Source organism: Pezoporus occidentalis, unplaced genomic scaffold (genome assembly GCF_034315485.1).
Source record: "Pezoporus occidentalis ecotype Australia unplaced genomic scaffold, CSIRO_AGI_Poc_V1 ctg30, whole genome shotgun sequence".
Classification (NCBI taxonomy): Eukaryota; Metazoa; Chordata; class Aves; order Psittaciformes; family Psittacidae; genus Pezoporus; species Pezoporus occidentalis.
The window spans coordinates 892032-910252 of NW_026914941.1; the positions used below are offsets into that span (position 1 = coordinate 892032).

General features: G+C 47.9%; 1 protein-coding gene across 3 annotated transcripts in view; it reads right to left on the minus strand.

Annotated features, from left to right (window-relative positions):
• The window catches only part of ATP11C (ATPase phospholipid transporting 11C), a 120164-nt gene that overhangs the window by 21717 nt on the left and 80226 nt on the right, over positions 1–18221 (minus strand). For 2 of the 3 annotated variants that reach the window (XM_062627400.1, XM_062627396.1), the window contains 10 exons: positions 17105–17195; positions 11123–11242; positions 9954–10070; positions 7864–8013; positions 5073–5197; positions 4373–4487; positions 3880–3999; positions 2334–2525; positions 655–846; positions 344–515 (listed from right to left, as the gene is read on the minus strand). In XM_062627400.1, the coding sequence (XP_062483384.1) occupies positions 344–515; positions 655–846; positions 2334–2525; positions 3880–3999; positions 4373–4487; positions 5073–5197; positions 7864–8013; positions 9954–10070; positions 11123–11242; positions 17105–17195 (1394 nt within the window). Of the gene's footprint in view, positions 1–343; positions 516–654; positions 847–2333; positions 2526–3879; positions 4000–4372; positions 4488–5072; positions 5198–7863; positions 8014–9953; positions 10071–11122; positions 11243–14906; positions 15135–17104; positions 17196–18221 lie in introns of those variants that run through there. The other variant, XM_062627399.1, reaches the window with a different exon arrangement.

An 18221-nucleotide genomic window follows, 5' to 3' on the forward strand; every position in this document is an offset into this window, starting at 1 on the left:
CTGTAGTACTAATTCACCAGTGTTCAGCTCAGTAGGATGCTAGTAAAGCAGAACTGGAAGCACACGCTGTTTACAACTCTCTTGTTTCACTGAGTAGGAAGTGAAAATAAACACCAAGCAACCAGCCCTATTATTCACACACGTATGGGAACCCAAAATGCATTCCACATGAGGCAGGACACAAAACTGGGAAGACAATAAATCATCTCATATACATTCAGCATCACCCAACAACTCTGGATCAGCCAGCACGGCTGAGCTGGTTTCTCAAAACCATCCTCAGCTTTACTCTTCCAAAAGCAAAAATACCATCTGAAAACACCATGAATGTAAAATATTTTACCGTGTTTAGGGGAGAACAGAGGCGATTTTGATCTGGGTGGATTTTCTGGCCTTGGGGCTACCAATTGGACGGGCCGCACGTGTTTATCCAGCAGCTTCTTGAAGCAAGACTGGCGGTTCTCAAACATGCTTCGGACGTTTTCAAGCTTGACCTGCACTGACTGTATCTGGCACTGCAGAGAGTGAGAGAGACTCCTGTGATCAAATAACTACCACTGTTTTGCACTCTGACCCCAAACAGAGGACTATAAAGCTGACAATCCCACTCACTTGCTTTATACTGTGTCACAAGGAACTGGAGGGGTCGCTTACCTTTAGTTCTGATGTTAAGACTGACTCAAAATCGCAGTGTAGGGCTTGGGGATCATAGTTTAAGTAGCCTGAAGAGCTTTCAAGGAACCTTTCTATGTCCTGAAGAGCTTTCTGAGCGCCTTCTTTAGACTGGCACTTATCCATCTGCTGGTTGGCAAGCAGGTAGGCACCTTCATCACAGCACTGCAGAGCCTGGGGACAGCACAGGGAGCGGGACAGTCAGCAGTACCCCTGCTAACCAGCGATCCCATGAAGAATTCATTTACCAGATCTGTATGTTCAACACAGAGCTAAGTAGTACTCCTAAAGACCTCAGCAGCTATTGGGTTTTGATTAACAGAAAGGCCACATTTTGTCTGCAGGGTCTTCAACATAGCTAAGCTGTACCCCCATTGGGTAAAACCAGAGCTATAACTGATACAGCAGCACTGCTTGGTGCACAGCTGAACCAAATGATAAGCAGATCTTTATTCATCCAACTCAGAAAGCTGAAGGAACACTACAGAGTTTACAAGGAGACAGGCAGGGGTTTTGTGGTAAATGCCTGGCTCAGTGCAGGCCTGAACTGTGAGAAATTAGCAAAGAAAATTGCATTCATGTCTTAAATAAAGAAAAAAAAGGATTTCAAATCGTACTTTAAACTTCCAACATTTAACGCACATTGGCACTAGGTTCAGCTGGCACTCACATGCTGTGATGTACACAGGCACGAGAAGATCATAGAATGGTTTGGGTTGGAAGGGACCTTAAAGCTCATCCAGCAGGGACACCTTCCACTAGAGCAGCTTGCTCCAAGCCCCTGTGTCCAACCTGGCCTTGAACACTGCCAGGGATGGGGCAGCCAAGAGGACCTGTGAACGGGAAGGGAGACCATGGAGAGCGGGACCATGGCATGCTCCAGCAGAGCCCCTGGGCTACCCACTAGCACCAACCAGGACTGCCAGGAGCCCAGGAGAGGACACTGCCTTGCAGCCAAGAGGCTGCTGAGGAATGAATGGCCTTGTCCCCACACATTAGCGCAATACTGAGGTGAACACAGAGGTAAAACAAGTCTCAAGTCCCCCAAACCAGTGAAATGGAACAGGGCCAAACCTCACTGCTTCTCTTAATAGCCTCAAGCATATTACAGCCCTGTGCCTTCTGGCCTAATTAGAGTGAATTTCCCTAAATGAGTATTTGATGCCGATTAAGAGATCAAGGAGTTTTGAAGCCCCACGACTCCACTTCCATGCTAGCGCACAGCAGCTGTGCCTATCTACCAATCTGCCACCTCATTTTACAGTCAGCTATGCTCATTCTTAATAAATCTCTAAGAAAAACAGGCTGGCATTTATCCAAAAGCATCCTTTCTATTGCATTCAGTGTAAAAACCTCGAAAGTCAATTAACAGATGGATGCAGGATGAAATCATGACCAACAGCAGCAGCTGAACTTTGGTGTTCTGAAGAGATGCTCACCTCTTTCTGCTGACTGTTCACAGCAACAGCAGGTAGCTGTTTGCTAATTTAACCAGCTAAGTGAGGGGTGAGGCACTCCTCCAATCCCTACGGTTCACTTTCCTACTATGAACTGCTGAATCAAAGGTGCAACTTTCAGATGCTCCCAGCTAAGAAGTGGAGATGCTAACCCCATGGAGAAGCTAATATCTGCTTCTTAGGCCCAGTGTCTCTGAACTCTACCTGCTGAAGGCGGGTATGGAGATCCAGGGTCTTCTGCAGTCGCATCTGCTTCCTTTTGATCTCATCAGACAAGACATCGGAATGGTGCCGCAGCTCGTTGCATTGCTGGCAGATTAAGTTGAGGGCATAGTGATGGTTTGCTGCTAGCTGGTGTCCGTGTAGTATCACCACCTGAGCCTTCCCTATCAGATCCTTCAGTGAAGGGAAGAGAATGGATTGCACACTTGCTGAATATCAAAATATCTACACATAACAACACAGAATCAGAGCATCACAGAATCCCAGACCGGTTTGTGTTGGAAGGGACATCAAAGCTCCTCCAGTCCCAATCCCCTGCCACGGGCAGGGACCCCTTCCACTAGAGCAGCTTGCTCCAAGGCCCTGTGTCCAACCTGCCCTTGAACACTGCCAGGGATGGGGCAGCCACAGCTTCTCTGGGCACCCTGTGCCAGCGCCTCAGCACCCTCCCAGGGAACAGCTTCTGCCTAAGAGCTCATCTCAGTCTCCCCTCGGGCAGGTTAAAGCCATTCCCCTTTCCCAGATTTCAGGTACCCATAGAGATGACTGCCATTAGCAGGCAGAATAGGTGGCTTACACAGGATAAAATGCCACCCATTAGCTGGGAAAAAAAAACCCTTTTGCTATCCAAAAAGAGGATGAAGAAGAAAAGAGCACTTCACCAAACTAGCAATGCTGGAAACGTATTGCTGCCATCCCAGGAACTGCACTCCATAAAAGCCTGTGGCTCATGTCCAGTTTAAACACACCGTGCTCATAAACATAAAGGCAACTTGGGCAGTTAAGGTTTATGGTGAAAACAAACTAAGGCCTTTGCAGCAAAGCCTGGTGCTGGTCAGTGCAATGGTTGTGTCTTCTCCAGGGCTGGCCTTCTGCTGGGACTGCTGTCCTGTTGCACCCTGCCTGCCTGGCCTTTTGTTCCTCCTCTGTTCACACACATTTCATCCAAACGGCCAGAAAGCCTTAGCTCCAGATCCTTCAGGATCAATCCACTCACCCTGACCCGCTTGCCAAGCACATCCCTTTAGAGAAGTCACATCCTCCACTGGGCCCCTGTGAATCATCTCTCTTCACTCTTCTTTCCCCTGCATCTCTTAGTCTTTCTTCATCCATATGTTGTGTTCAAATCACAGACACATCAAGATAGCAACTTTTTTTGCTTCTCCATGTGCCTGGTAACCAGTCTCTGCCTATTAGCACTGCTAAAGCACTTCGCATATAAATAATTCTTCTTCCAGCTCATTAAATCCCACGCCTCCCCTATGTTCAGACATTTATCTGCTCTAGATCTTCCTGGTGGCTCAGCGATTTATTTTAACTACGATAATTAAATGGCCTGTTTCTGGCTTGCAGAGCGAACACAGCATTTCTGCACACAGCAAAGAGACAAAATCAATCCTTTTCGTGCAGCCACTTCCCAACAGATCATACTAGAAGCAGGTAATGTCAGAAAACACCTCCTACCACAAACACAGAACGTGCCTCTTGTGTTTCATCAGTGCCTCTTTCTTATGAAAGATTCTCTCACCTGAGCCATCCCATCGAAATGAGCCAAGTCTTTGAGCCTTTGTTTTACTTGGAGGGCACTGTCACCAGTGTCAGGCAGCTCTGCTTGCTGCCCCATGAGAAATTCAATGGCATTCTTGACCTAGACACAAAGAAGAAGACTGCTGCAAAGAGGATACAAAGCACAGGCAGAAAATCATTCTCAGACTGAAGTTAATCACACTTTAGCCAAGACTGCTAAATCCAAGCATAAAACTACAGTCCAAGATCTAATTACTGCACTCAAAGATGCTTCTATCAGCAAAATCTCTGTGACTGCAGGGCAGGGATACCTAAATTAGCTCTGAATGAGGAAGCACAGTGGTCTCCCCAAGCTCGCCAGCCCTGCCAGAGCCAAGGAAGTGCAGCAGGAATCAAACACTCCTAAAACACAAAGCACAAAAGCCTCTCTCATCTCCCCTCCTTTCCGTCTCCAGCTCTTCCTTCCACCACCAGCAGCATGGATCTGATCATACCTCTTGAAAACTCTGCTCAAACTTCCACAGTTGTAAATATTGCTCCATTTTTAACTGATGTTTTTCCCAGAAGCCATCAAAAGCAGTCTCCATCTCACGCAGCTGGCCAAGTAACCTGCAGCACAGGAAAAGGACAGGACTGGAACAAATAGAGGACAAGCAGAGATGGGACAATCCCTAGAGAACGCACATTCAGGTCTTCTGGACCCAAGCTCTTGGGATGAAGTTACAGATGCATATATATGAGTTGTGAGGAGCTCAGAGAGAACATCCATGGAATCATCACTGCAGAGGACAGCACCTGTGTGCAGCAGTTGTTGCTATCTCTATTTATCCGAATAATACAGAATCCCACTCTGTTTTGAGTTGGAGGGAAACATAAAGCTGATCCAGTTCCAACCCCCTGACACAGGCAGGGACACCTTCCACTAGATCAGGCTGCTCCAAGCCCCATCCAACGTGGCTTTGAATACCCGAGAGCCTGGCATGGGAGAACCCTGCATCTGCTCCACAGCCTCATCAAATCATTGTTGGGGGGGGAATCAGAGCACGTCCAAGTTACCTGACAAAAGTCACCCAGCAATTCAATGGGCCTGGAGCAAACACTGGTATCTTTACCTGTTTGAGAGGTGACTTAAACAACACATCTGTGCTTAAATCACTTGAGCAAAACAGGCACACAGGACCCTGGTGCACTCACCGGTTCACAGTCTCCCAGTCCCCAGGCCTTTCGCGGGGGTGGTCCTGGCTGCTTTCCCCAGAGTCCGGCTCTTCAAAACTGCTCAAAAGCAAGTTCCCCTCTTTTGTGACTGCTGTAATATCTTCCTGCATAATGCAAAACAGTTCTGAGTCATTTGCTGAGGTGAGGATAAGTCACGCTGTGCTTCTCCTACCTGCGCTTTGCTGTATGAAATGAAGCACTGGCATCCATCAGAACAAAGGACTCCCAGCAGATCTTTTAGCACCCTTAATGTAGGGTTAGCCCCTGGAGCTGGAGGAGGCTGAACCACAGACTGGTCACCAAGCTGGGTGGAAACTGGCACACTTGAAAACATCAGGCCGCTAAAGGATTCAAGAGGCAGGAGGACAGCATCACCATGGGTCCTCCTTGGCAAGTCAGGTGAGTTGGTGTTAGATACCTGTCTACAAGTTCATACATTCAAGCAAGTATTTCTGCTTCTCCATCAAGGTCATTGTAGGACATTGTAAGAGGAGCATCCCATAGTGGGATAAAACTGGGGCTGAGACTGTGTGGCATCACTTACTGGAGCCTGTACCTGTAGAAACAACACTCTCAATGAGACTCCACTTAGAGACAATTTAAAGCCTGGGTGTGCTCACTAGCATCAGCTGAGGTGCTTTGTGCTGTGCTGGGCTCAGCCCCATACAAACAGGTGCATTTAGTCACTTATTTTCAGGAAAAAAGAGACCACACATAGAGGTCAGGAGGAAGGAATAGGAGTGGCTGAAGAAGCCCTGAAGGAGAAACCTGGTGATGGGTCCATTGGACAGCCAACTCACAGAGGAGTGATAGCCCCCCTAGGAGATGGGCACGTTTCTATTGCAAGAGAAACAATGGCTAAACCGCTTTAAGGAGAAGATTCAGAGAACACAGACTTGCTTAAGCATCTGTGTGGCCCATATAGCTCAGAGCAACCCAAACACAACGGCATCTTTAGGGCAGTAGCCCAGGAGCAGAAGGACATGGCCACAGGAGCTTTTCCTCTCCCACACACAAAGTGTCCACTGCCAAATTGCATCCCTGTCACTAAAACATCCCAGCAGATGATCACAAGGCAAAAGCCCATCTTCTTTTCACACTACCACATGCAGGAGACACAGAAGGGATGAGGAATTCTGCAGCATGCTTTAGACTGCAGGTAGCTGTTATTTCACCCTCATACCTCTCCCTCCGCAGAGCCCCGCACTTCCCTTTTGATTCAAAGCTTTTATTGTATGTGTGCCAAAGTGGCCTGACTACCAGAGATGTTAACTTGATTTCTTCCCATTCAGTCTATCAAAGAGCTTCATTTCTTAGTTACTCTCTTTAATTAATTTCTGCCACTTTTGTCATTGTGTTTGCAACCTGCTCAGTATCACAGCTACAGAAATCACTCTGATCAACTCATTATCTGGACTCAGGAATCAGCTGTACAAGTCTTGGGCTTGTCATGAGAGGCACAAGGACCCCGTGTCTTGCTGTCACCACAATGTGTGCACGGTTTCTCATCTGCTTTCATCCTTCCTGGGCTTAGAGGGAACAGAAGAATAAGTCCAGTGGACTTCATCTCAGTCAAAAGCCAATGAGTGGGTCTGATGTTCAGAATTACTAGATGAGGCATTAAAAGCAACAGATGCTTTGTACCGAGTGCTGCTGTGCTGTATATGCAAATGGAAACACAGGACATAGTTTATTTCCCCACAGTGTATTACTGTTTTATACACAGGACTGCACTGTGTAGTTTGTGTTTTCTCCCTACACTTTGGATATAACCCTAAGCATGAAGCTTCAGTCAGCAAGTCCTACTGCAATACATGCAGCAGCTGTTTTATACTACAGCTCTCTTCATGCTCAAAGAATAAAGGACTATTGGCAGTGTCTATAAAGATACTCCCTACACACACACATTTATGCCTACTCACAACACACTTTGGATGTCATTCTGTATATTTCTTACAGGCAGCCTTCTGCGAACTCGCAGTCATGTCAACGACAAGTGATTATAAATGAGAATAGATACACTTCTTTGACTGATGGAAACTAATCCTGTCATACAGCAAAGGAGCTCATCCTTCAGCCACACAGCATGGCTATTAACAAGGGAACTGTTTCTGAAGTGAGGGTTTGGTGACAGGCTTCTGCTGTCCCCAGGGAGATGCAGGAGCAGCAAAGACAACAGGTTGACATAGCAGCATCTGGGGGCACTAAAGCTTCCCCTAAACCCTATCACAATATTAACAATAGTAAGAAGCCAACGTTGTTTAAGACAAAACACGAAGGCTCATGCTCATTCACACCCTGAATGCTCTGTGCAATGCACTCACACAAAATCTTCACTTTGGGTGCTCTCCAGCACCGTTCCTTTAATCCCCCCAGGGAAGCAGCATCAGGCAGAGGGTCCTTGGGCAAACCACCCCTCCAGACCCCCCAGTGATCTCTGCATGCATCTTTCTCCAGCCGTGGGAATGCAGCAAAAGGAATGGCATCGGGAGCACAACCACAGAGGTGATGAAGCCTCCCACCCACCCTCCTGCCAGCGAGACATGCAAATCCCACAGGAGGAGCACAGCACAGACACCAAAGAGCAAGGAGGCGGCAGCAGAGACAGGCTGCTGGATGCTGGCAGGGTAATTTGCTTCAGCGGGTGGGTAACCTACAGAAGGAGTCATGCTGTGTTTTATCTTGTCTGTCAACACATACACATGGCAGGAAGGCGGAGATCCCACCTTGCGGTGCAAACAGGGGCTGGAAACACGCTGCTGATCCATACCTTGAGCTGGTAGTACTTCTCTGTGCGCAGGGCCAGGATGCGCTCGATGGAATACATGTCATCCGGTAGCTCGGTCTCTGCCAGCTCCGTGCCAAAGGACTGTAACATCTGGGCAATTTCCTTCACGGTTAGAGCAAAACTCTCTATGGCCTGGTGGGAGATGAGAACTGCAATCAGCATGGGATTTGGGATGCTCCTACAGCTCATTAGCAGTGCACAAAGAGCCATGGCTTGGATCTACAGGGAGGGAAACAGCTTGATGTGAGAGAGGTGAGTGGGATGTCCAGATGTGTGATGTGGTGCATCAGCTGGCGGCCACCAACATGTGGCTCATAGTGCAGACTGAACCCACAACAGGATTGTATTGGGCAGAGACACCTGATATTTGGCATTTGCTACCAATTATTATGCATTCTCAGATTTTTTCTGCTACATAATGGAAGCCTATGGCAGAAGCCACCACAGGATGCATCTCCTTTATTCATAGACACATTTCATAGAATCCCAGATTCGTTTGGTTTGGAAGGGACCTCAAAGCCCATCCAGCTCCAACCCCTGCCACAGGCAGGGACCCCTTCCACTAGAGCAGCTTGCTCCAAGCCCCTGTGTCCAACCTGCCCTTGAACACTGCCAGGGATGGGGCAGCCACAGCTTCCCTGGGCACCCTGTGCCAGCGCCTCAGCACCCTCCCAGGGAAGAGCTTCTGCCTAAGAGCTCATCTCAGTCTCCCCTCGGGCAGGTTAAAGCCATTCCCCTTGGCCTGTCCCTACATCCCTTGTCCCAAGCCCCTCTCCAGCTTTCCTGCAGCCCCTTTAGGCACTGGAGCTGCTCTCAGGTCTCCCCTTCAGGAGCCTTCTCTTCTCCAGGCTGACCCAGCCCAGCTCTCTCAGCCTGGCTCCAGAGCAGAGCTGCTCCAGCCCTCGCAGCATCTCAGTGGCCTCCTCTGGACTCGCTCCAACAGCTCCACGTCCTTATGTTGGGGGCTCCAGCGCTGAATCCCTTTAATTCCTCTATTTAAACCACACTGGGAACCGCCTCCAGGTCGCAGGCCTTTGGAGATGTATTTGGCTTCTTGGTGATGGATGTTTCTAGCTTTACAAGCCCAAAGGGCAGGTTACAATGCAGCATGGAACCATGGGCACCTCATCCGCAGCTTCATCAGAGAGCAAGGGAGGGAGCTAAATGGAGATGAACCGGACAGAGTGGGATGGTAACTAGTGCTGTTGGTACCTCCGAACACATCCCAGGCAGACCGTGGGAGCTCTGGACACGCAGCATAAAGCATCACAAAGTTCATGGCACAAGAGTGGAGTTACTCCAGCTACAATGTCTTGTGCTTTTGCCTTTATGCTGAGCTCCACATCTGCTCGTGTGGATGATGCTTCAGGAGAAGAGACACTAGGATGGCTGGTATATGTTTCATTGGTGCTGTGATTTGTTGGGAAGGTAACTGGGAAAGCAGTCTGCCATTCAGCTTAGAATGATAGGATAGTGTGTTTTGGAAGGGACCTTAAAGATTATCTAGTTCCAACCCCTCTACCACAGGCAGGGACACAATCTGGGAGACAAAGTCCCAGTTAAAACTAATATTACAGCAAGCAGAGAAACACATGGCAAGGAACAGCTCAGGGAATTAAACACCTCATTCCTGGCAATATTAAAGGAAAATTCTTGCAAAGAAGAAAAAACATAAAGGAAACCATCTGAATCCTCTGCATTTGGTCAGCATGCAGAAAGCAGTCTCATTGCTCTGGTTCCCAAACACATTTGTGATATTAATCACATGAAACAACCATTACAGATATATATAAAAAAGGCCTATTTTTGTATCTACTATTAAGGGAATTTTAATAAAGACTTAAAATGACAAATCTTTTGGAAGCAGTTTCAAAAGGAGGGAGTTCATCATCTAATTCCTTTATAAACCCATCAAGTGCCTAATGCCACTTGATTCCTTTGCAAATATGATACAAGAAATGCATTTGGCATCAGGGGTCACTTCCAGCTACCCATTATTCATTGCCTTACAGAAAACCTTCCCCCATCCATCCCAAACGCCCAAGAGCCCAGTGCTCAGCCCTGGTACGTACAGTCCTGAAGATGACCCACTCGCTGTGGCAATACTCCAGGGTGCCTCCAAACTCTGGGGTTAGTTGCTGTTCATCAATATATGTCAGCAGGTCGCTCACTGAGCTCAGCATAACAACCTACAAGCAAGGCAACACCGTCACTTGGTTGAGCATCGCTTCTAGCCATACATGAATCAAGCCTAAGAAGCTTTTATGTGTCTAAAAACTGGGTTTGCTCTAAATACTGTTCTACAGAATGGCTTTCTTCTTATGCTTATGGCTTAATATGGCTTTTATTTGATGCATTTGACCATTCTGGTAGGCCAACCCTGATCTCCCAAGTGCTTTCTTGAATGCAAAGCACAGAGCGATGCTGCAGTATCTAACTGCAGAACAGAGCTGGAAGCAGAAGTAATGCAGGGTTCTGCAAGGAATGATCAGTAATGTAGAAAAAATATATATACACTTTAATAAGTTATGAAGCCAGCTTCACACAAACATATATTCATGAGGCTTTGGGTGTCTTGATCTGCCCTCGGATAAGTCATGAATTTTCAGGACTGTGCAAATGGCAATCATTCATTTTAGACTGAAAAATGCAAAGCTTGTGAAAGTCATATTATTTCCTAAAGGAAAACACTAGTTTGCTTTATACATTTGTAATTGCATCAACTGAGACTTAATTAATTAATTAATTATTTTTATTATGTCCTGTGATCAAGGTGGCTTTAGAAGCCGTGGAAACTCTGACTCAAAGAGCATAAAACACCATTTCAGTCGCTGTTTTAGAAACAAACACCAACATGGTGATGGTATGGAGTTTATACTGCGATGAAAATGGGTGGAATTCATTGCAAGAGCCTCACTGGACATGTCTTTTGACTTTTTAGACATTAAACAAACTCCTGAGCATGGTTTTATCCTCCACGCAGCCTATATGGGGGATGAGAACAGGCTGAGAAGCCCACCAGCCACTACCGTGGTACTCTGGTGGGGAGTAAACTGCACAAGGGAAGATGAAAAATGCTAAAGGAGAGGTTTGATGGAGACCGATCTGGTGGAAATAAGGCATTTCTGGCAGGGACGTTCTGGTGACTGCACATATGGGTGCCTGCAGTGTGGGACGCTGTCACCCTCTGAGCCGAGGTGCACTGATCACACACAAACACAACAGCTCTGCATGCTCGTACCGGTAACTTGAGCAGAAAATCCTCCTGACTGAAGCGAAACCCAATGTCAGTGAAGGTGCGCTGGAAAAACCCCGTGGGACGCAGAACCATCACTAGGTGCAGGTTCCCTGGGAAAGATGCCTGCAAGGAAACAGAGAGGAAATTCACTCTAAGGACACGGCAGGTCCAACCGCAGCTTCCAAACGCCTATAATCTATATAACGTTCAGCATTAGGACTTGAGGAGTGAAACTACGACTTAGCAAGGAACAGAGGGCTGGAACATCGAGAGGAGTAACAGACAGATTGAGGCAGCAAAATGTATTGCCAAACTCACTAATCATCCCGTAACTGCATCAAGCAGAGTCTTGTCCCTGGTAACTACCAGGCAACATTTCATTTATGGTAAGAATTTGGAGTTCCTGTATTCAAGCATATGGTTGGCAGGCACATTCCAAATGGATCTGTGGAAAGGGTGCTCAAGAGTGAAAATGAGGTTTTAAGCAAGTAGGTGTCATATCATTAAATTATGGCTAAGTGCATGATGCAAAGGATTGAGTTAATTAAGACATATGATTTACTCTGAGATCCTGGACAAAGGTTTGGGATTAAAACCAAGCAAACCATTAAACAACAGATACGCTGGTGCTGGCTCCAAGCCCTGGGTGCTGCTCCTCTGTTACCCAGTGCCTGGTCAGCACACAACTGCTGCCAGCCCCAGGCACACAGTGATGGCCACAACCCATCCTTGGGGAGACCCAACGAACCAACTTCCAGCCCCATCAAACATGCAGATGGGCCAAAGGTCTAACCCTGGCCATGGAGTCATCAGAGCTTTGCAGCTCCGAGGTCTTGCCCAAGAGCACATGGATGAGAGGCTGCAGGAGATCCAGGTTCAGCTACCTGCTCAATTAGCTCTACAAGGAAGATCAGCTCTCCTGCAAGACAACCCCAAGCAGGTTCTCCAAGAGCCCAGCTACAAGACACAGCTCTGATGATAAACTCATCTCAGAGACCCTCCTCAGTTCAGGACTCGTAACCTTAGCTTCCTGTATAAGGAAAATCATCCACAGGGTACCAGACATCTCCGAGGAGGTGGAGTGGTTCCTCACTTTGAGGACAGTCTCTGCCTGGGATGTGGAAACCCTTCCCTGAAGAAAGCATCACCAGAACTGGGATGCAGAGAAGCTTCCCTGAAGAAAGCACCACCAGCTCTGGCACAGGCTTGTAGGCATCTTGAATGAACTGAAAATTAACAGCATTCATATTTCACTGGAAGGCCTCTGACAAGTTCATCATCATCCTCTTGTGCATCCCAGAGAAGCTGGCTGCCTCTCCCACCTCACTACCTTGGCTCTCTATTGAACCCAGGAACCACTGGTATTGCTCTTTCCAGGCCTGTTGACTGACCAGGCTGGTCCTTGACGCTCTTCACTAGGCACTAGGAGATCCCAGAGAGAGATCTGTCAGTCTGCATTCATGGCAATGTCATGCCCTTCCCTCCAGAGCTGCGAGTCCCCCATGTGTCATTCCCTCATGCCCACCCTTATGTCCATGTTTGCTTCATTCTATATCCTGGTCATTTCCCAGTGGGAATATCTTTGCAGACAGGCTAACAGTAGCATCCTCCAGCAAGGTTTCAAAGATACCACCAAGAAGCCACCACAAGCTGTAAACCTCGAAGCAAAGGATGCTTCAAGACAGGCCTTGCATCCCTGGCATTATGGCTCAAGACTGACTTGAACCAAAGCCTTGTGAGGCCAATGGTCTTACAACACTTTAATTGCTTGGAGGATGCAATTTTAGGTCCTTCTGCATGGTAATGAGTCCACTCTTAGTGAAACCAAAGGTAAAATGCCTGCAAAAACCACACTGCAATAGCTACAGGGTGTGAAATGCCTTGCTGAGAAGAGAAGTGCTTTGGACACCTTTTGTTTCCTGAAGGCAGGATGCCAACAGGACATAGGGGAAAAGACCATTACCTGGCACTCACATCCTTCTGCAACGCCCCCCACAGGGGCAAACTCCCCTTTGACACAACTTCACACCCATACACCCCCAATGGGCACCTGGGTTTCCAGGTGATTTGATTTCCATTCAGTTTAGAAAGCATTTGGGCCTTTCTCAGCTGATTTTATCCACATAGATTCAAGGTCAGCGCCTATGAGTAGCTACAAACCAAGAAACAGAGCTTTGCAAATGAGACCTAATGTATTTCAAGCACTGAAAAACACAAGCCAAAAATAAGCCTGCAGAAAGGTAACCACCAATCAAACCATGTCCTGTACCCTACTACAGACTTAAGAGAAAGGATTAAAGGTTAAAACCCCCATATATATATGTGTGTGTGTGTGTGTGCATATATATAAATAAATATACATGTAATTATAAACCAGTTATTCCTCAGAGAGATAACAGAGGGACTATATCTATTTAAATCACTGCTGCAGCTGTAGTTTCCAAGGGCTGAGGTCTAGTAAGTTACCTGCAAACTCAACTCTAATGATACTGCTGGAAAAAATCCCTTCCCCACAATACATTCGGGAAAGCAAAGGCAAAAGAGCCTTAATCTTGCCTTATGTTTTATCTTACTACTTACAACACTACAAAGAACCTCGTGCATTTGGTGACCTTGGGGTTAAGTAACAAAACACAAAAGAACCTCCTGATGCCTGTGCCCTCTGCTATTCCTCTGCAGCATACCAGGAAAAGGAGGAAAACTCTCGGCACAATTCCACTAAACCAGGCAGTTGGCAACATTTCATTACTATTAACTCTCTCCCTGACCAAAGACCGTGCTCAGGACATACTCCCCCTTCTGAGGACACAAACGTGTGCACCTTAAGGTCCCAGCTCAGCAACTTGCTTAAATGCATGCTCAACTATAACCCCGTAGACAGCCCTGATATAATCAATATAGACGAACTAGGCTAATAAAGCACAAGCACAGGCATGCACTGAAAGCATCATAGTTATTATCTCTTCAGTGAATATCTCATCCTGATGCATTTAATGTGATTTTTCCCCCCATTTTAGGAATTCGGTTTCCAGGGAATATTCTTCCCTGCAGCTCACTGGGACATACGGAAGGTCGGAAATCAATGAACACAAAGTAGTATCTGCCACTAAGTTTGCTTCTGAGTGATGGAGACTGAGGCTAGTGGTCCTTACACATACAGGTGCTGAAGTTCATAGAATCATAGAGCCATAGAATCACAGAGCACCAGGCTGGAAGGGGCCTCAAGGATCATCTGGTCCAACCTTTCATGGCATAGCATAACCTAGACAAGATGCCCTAGCACCCTGTCCAGCCGAGCCTTCACAGTGTCCAACCTTAATGACTTTCTGCTGTCCCTTAAAGTCACACCGCAAAATGCCAGGCGCTGCTCGTTTGAGCTTTAACTCCCCCCAGAGCCAAAATGAAACTCCGAAGCGCTCTGCTACCTTTTTATTGCAGCCGGCTGCAGAATTAACCCCCGAAGATGCTGCGAGCATCGCTGCCGCACACCTCCCACCCAGGGCCCGCTCCCTGCCAGCGGCTCTCCCGTACCGTACAGCAGCGAGCACAGCCTTTCCCAGGACATGTCGCGATGCGACAAGCAGCAGCACTGCGGGACAGCGGTGCCCGATGCCCGCCCGCACGGAGGATGCTCCTATAATCACTCCATTAAACCGGCTCCGGTCAATACTCCCGCTTCCTCCATCACCTCCCGCATACCCCCCCCGGTACAACGAGGCCTCTCTCCGCCGATCTCCCCCCCCCCTCCTTCCGTGCTCGCTGCAGCACGCCGGGCCCGGAGCCTTACCGCAGTGCTGCCGGCCCGCCGCCCGCCGCGCCGCGGGCTCGCCTCGGCCATCGCCCCGCAGCCGGGACAGGACCGCACCGGACGGGGCGGACGGGACGGAGCCCCCCGCGTTCCCCCGCTGCTCGCCCCGCAGCCGGGCAGGGCAGGCAGCAGGCAGGCAGCAGGCAGCCCTGCCGGCACCCGCGCCCGGCTCGCAGCACCGCGCTCCTTCCTTAGCGCCGGGTTTGCTTTTAAGGTGGAATGCCCCAAATCATCCTGCAATCAAGGCCAGTGCTTTTCCCTTCGAGGATGGGGCTCGCAGCGATCCTCTCGCCCCTTCCCCCTTCCTCCCCGCCTTGTCTCAATGTGTGTTGTCAAGGGGAGCGAGGAAAAGATGCTCCTGCCAAAACCTGAGGCTCGACCAGGGCTGCACGGCCTTGCTTCCAAATGCACGTAGCACCAGCGTGAGCTCTGCCCGTGCAATTAGAGACATACACAAAGAGTTAAGCAAAAATCGGTCTGATCCTACATTTTTCTGGATCAGATGCACAAGAGCGGAGCTGCAATCGCATATACACATGCTGTAAAAATAGGACACTGTGCATTTGAAATGCAGCTTATTTGCACTTCTTTATTCCAAACTTATACAGAGATCAGAAGACTTTTTTTATCGCAGCATGGGTTTATGATTAGAAAGAAATCAAGATGTGCTCTTTTATGTCACCTGCACAAAGGCAAGTCCAGCCAAACTCCTCCTGGACACAAAGACCAGACCCTGGTTTTAAAGCAAGATTCCCAAGTCTTAAGATTTAGTGGACATGGGTTTCCTGCTTGTCACTCCTCTTCACACAGAGCATCTCCACACTATTGACAGATAGCCCCAATACTCCAGGCAGAGTCACTCCTCTACATGGACACGCAGTGCACACAGGCACACAAATAGGGTGGATGCTCAAAGGTCACCCCATAATTAGATTTCCTTATTAAGCACAAAATGAATGACACTTCTGTAGAAGCCACAAATTAGGACAGGGTTTCCCCCCCCCCCCCCCCCCCATTTGAAACTTCCAAACTACGCAAAGTAACCGCATCATCCTTAAAAGATGCTCTCAGTAGTAGCGAACGCTGGCAGCAGAACTGAATTTTGATGCTCCCTTTAAAGAAGTACTTTTAAAAAGCTCTTTCTTCCCTGATGGCATGGTAACCACGCTTGGAAATTCAGCTTATGACATCCAGGGAAACCAGAGCCCAAAATACCGACAGAGGCATCTTATGCACACTGCAAAGAGGTACCCCCCCCCTTCCTTCCACAGGATGCCCATCAGCAAAACACCATCAAAGCCTGACTTTCTGAACACCAAGTTCAGCTGGACCAGTGGTACATACTAAAACAGTGTAAGATTTAACTTTATCAGATCTAACCAGAATGAGGTATGAGCTTTTCTTCCTCAGTATAAACCGTTTGCTTCATTCTCCATCGGATGGATCAATGTATTTAACTGTTCCATGATTAAAGACAATAATAAGACACCCAGAATATTTTCATTGACTTACCCACATGGCATGGGCTGGCTGGAAAAGCATTGATTGGCTCCTACCTACCCATGCACCTATAAACCTGACTTTCCTACACATGCATGCACTGCTGTAACACCATGCTCTGATTTCACAGCACACAGTGCGCTGCTGAGCTGCAAAAAGCTCACTTTGAGGTAAGTGCCGCCAGGATATGTGCTGATGATGTGTAGCACCTCAATATATGTCATATTTAAAATACATGAATGCATATATAGACATTTAAAATAGCTTTTGCCACCCATGCCCACATACAAATGCTTGTGAAGCCTGTTTTAAGAACCTAACACTTTCAGTCACTGACAATTGGGTAAAACATAGTCTCATTAATAACCAGTGTCTAGAAAGAATATATATTAAGCCACCACCAAAAGCACAGAACAAGGCACAAAACCCATTTGAACCACTATGAAGAAGTACAAAACCAAGCAAATGAATCAGTTAATACTCAAATTGCTCATTTACACACTCAAATGGGGCATAGAGCTGTGCCTGAGTTAATTATAGTGCCATAAACCAAACTACAACCTAGGGCGAAAGCACGAGCATCATTGCTCCTGGTTCCCACTGATTTGTTGGAAGTGATACATAATGAGCACGATGACTTAGTACATTAAAAGATATTAACATTAAAGAGGACTTACTGCTATTTTTTGGAGAGTCATTTTGACTGAAGTCCATGTGTCCAATCGTCTATCCAGGATCAGGATAAATCTGGTGTCTGACTCATGTTGACTGTGAGAGAAGAAAATACCAATAACCACACAACATCTTAAGGGAATGTGATTCTATTCCCCCAAAAAACCTCCAGAACACGGAGCACAAACCGCAGGGTGACACTGCCACGACTCCCTGAGCAGATTCCAACAAGAAACTTGGGAAGCCCACCTTAGGGTGAGCCCAGGGTGAAGCATCACCTTCGAACTGCGCAGGAGGTGGAGACAATACATTAGGGGAAACACACATCAGCGTTGACAACAGCTTCCCCTTGGAACCCACACTGGTCTGGAGATCTCTGAGGAGGTCCAAGGAGGCAGCAGCCGCTGCTCCAAAATGCACATCCCTTTGTGGTCAGCTCTTTCGTCCGATGGGACTTGCCACCTCCTTGCCCAGGTTACAGCAACCGAGCCATGACTTGGTTTGGCATAAGGCAATAGAGGAGGCATCACACCAGGGAAGAGTGATGCCAGCCTGGTAAGGGGAGAGGGGGAACTGGGGCTGGAATAGACTGTCAGGGCTTCCCCAGCACCTCCCAAGGCCCCATTGGAGAGGGGGTGAATGATAGGAGGCATTTTCTAACACCCCCTGCATGCCCAGGTTTCCTGGCATCCCTCTGACACCCAAAGCCTTTAAACTGCTTTGAAATCCCCATCCTTACCAGCCAAGGCAGCAGTACCAGGGATGCCTGGGCTGGCAGTGAGCTCCTTACCCATCTGAGATCAAACATTGCCTTCCCAAGCTAACTGGGCACAGCTCAACCAGCTCAAACCATGACGATACACACCTCGGGGCAGTCTGAGTTACAAACTGGCATCATGTTTGCACACAGGTAAGGGTACGCCGCCTCGTAACCCAGTCCTCTGATGTGAATGTATTTACAGGAGACTTAGGTAATATCTACAACATTTATTTAGTGGATGTTGAAACTGGATAACACATCCCATGCGCTAGGGCCGTGTCCCTACCCTATTGCTGCAGAGAGGCTCCCAGTACACATGCTGGGTCAGGTATCTGCACTGGGCACAGCCCCATGCAGGCACC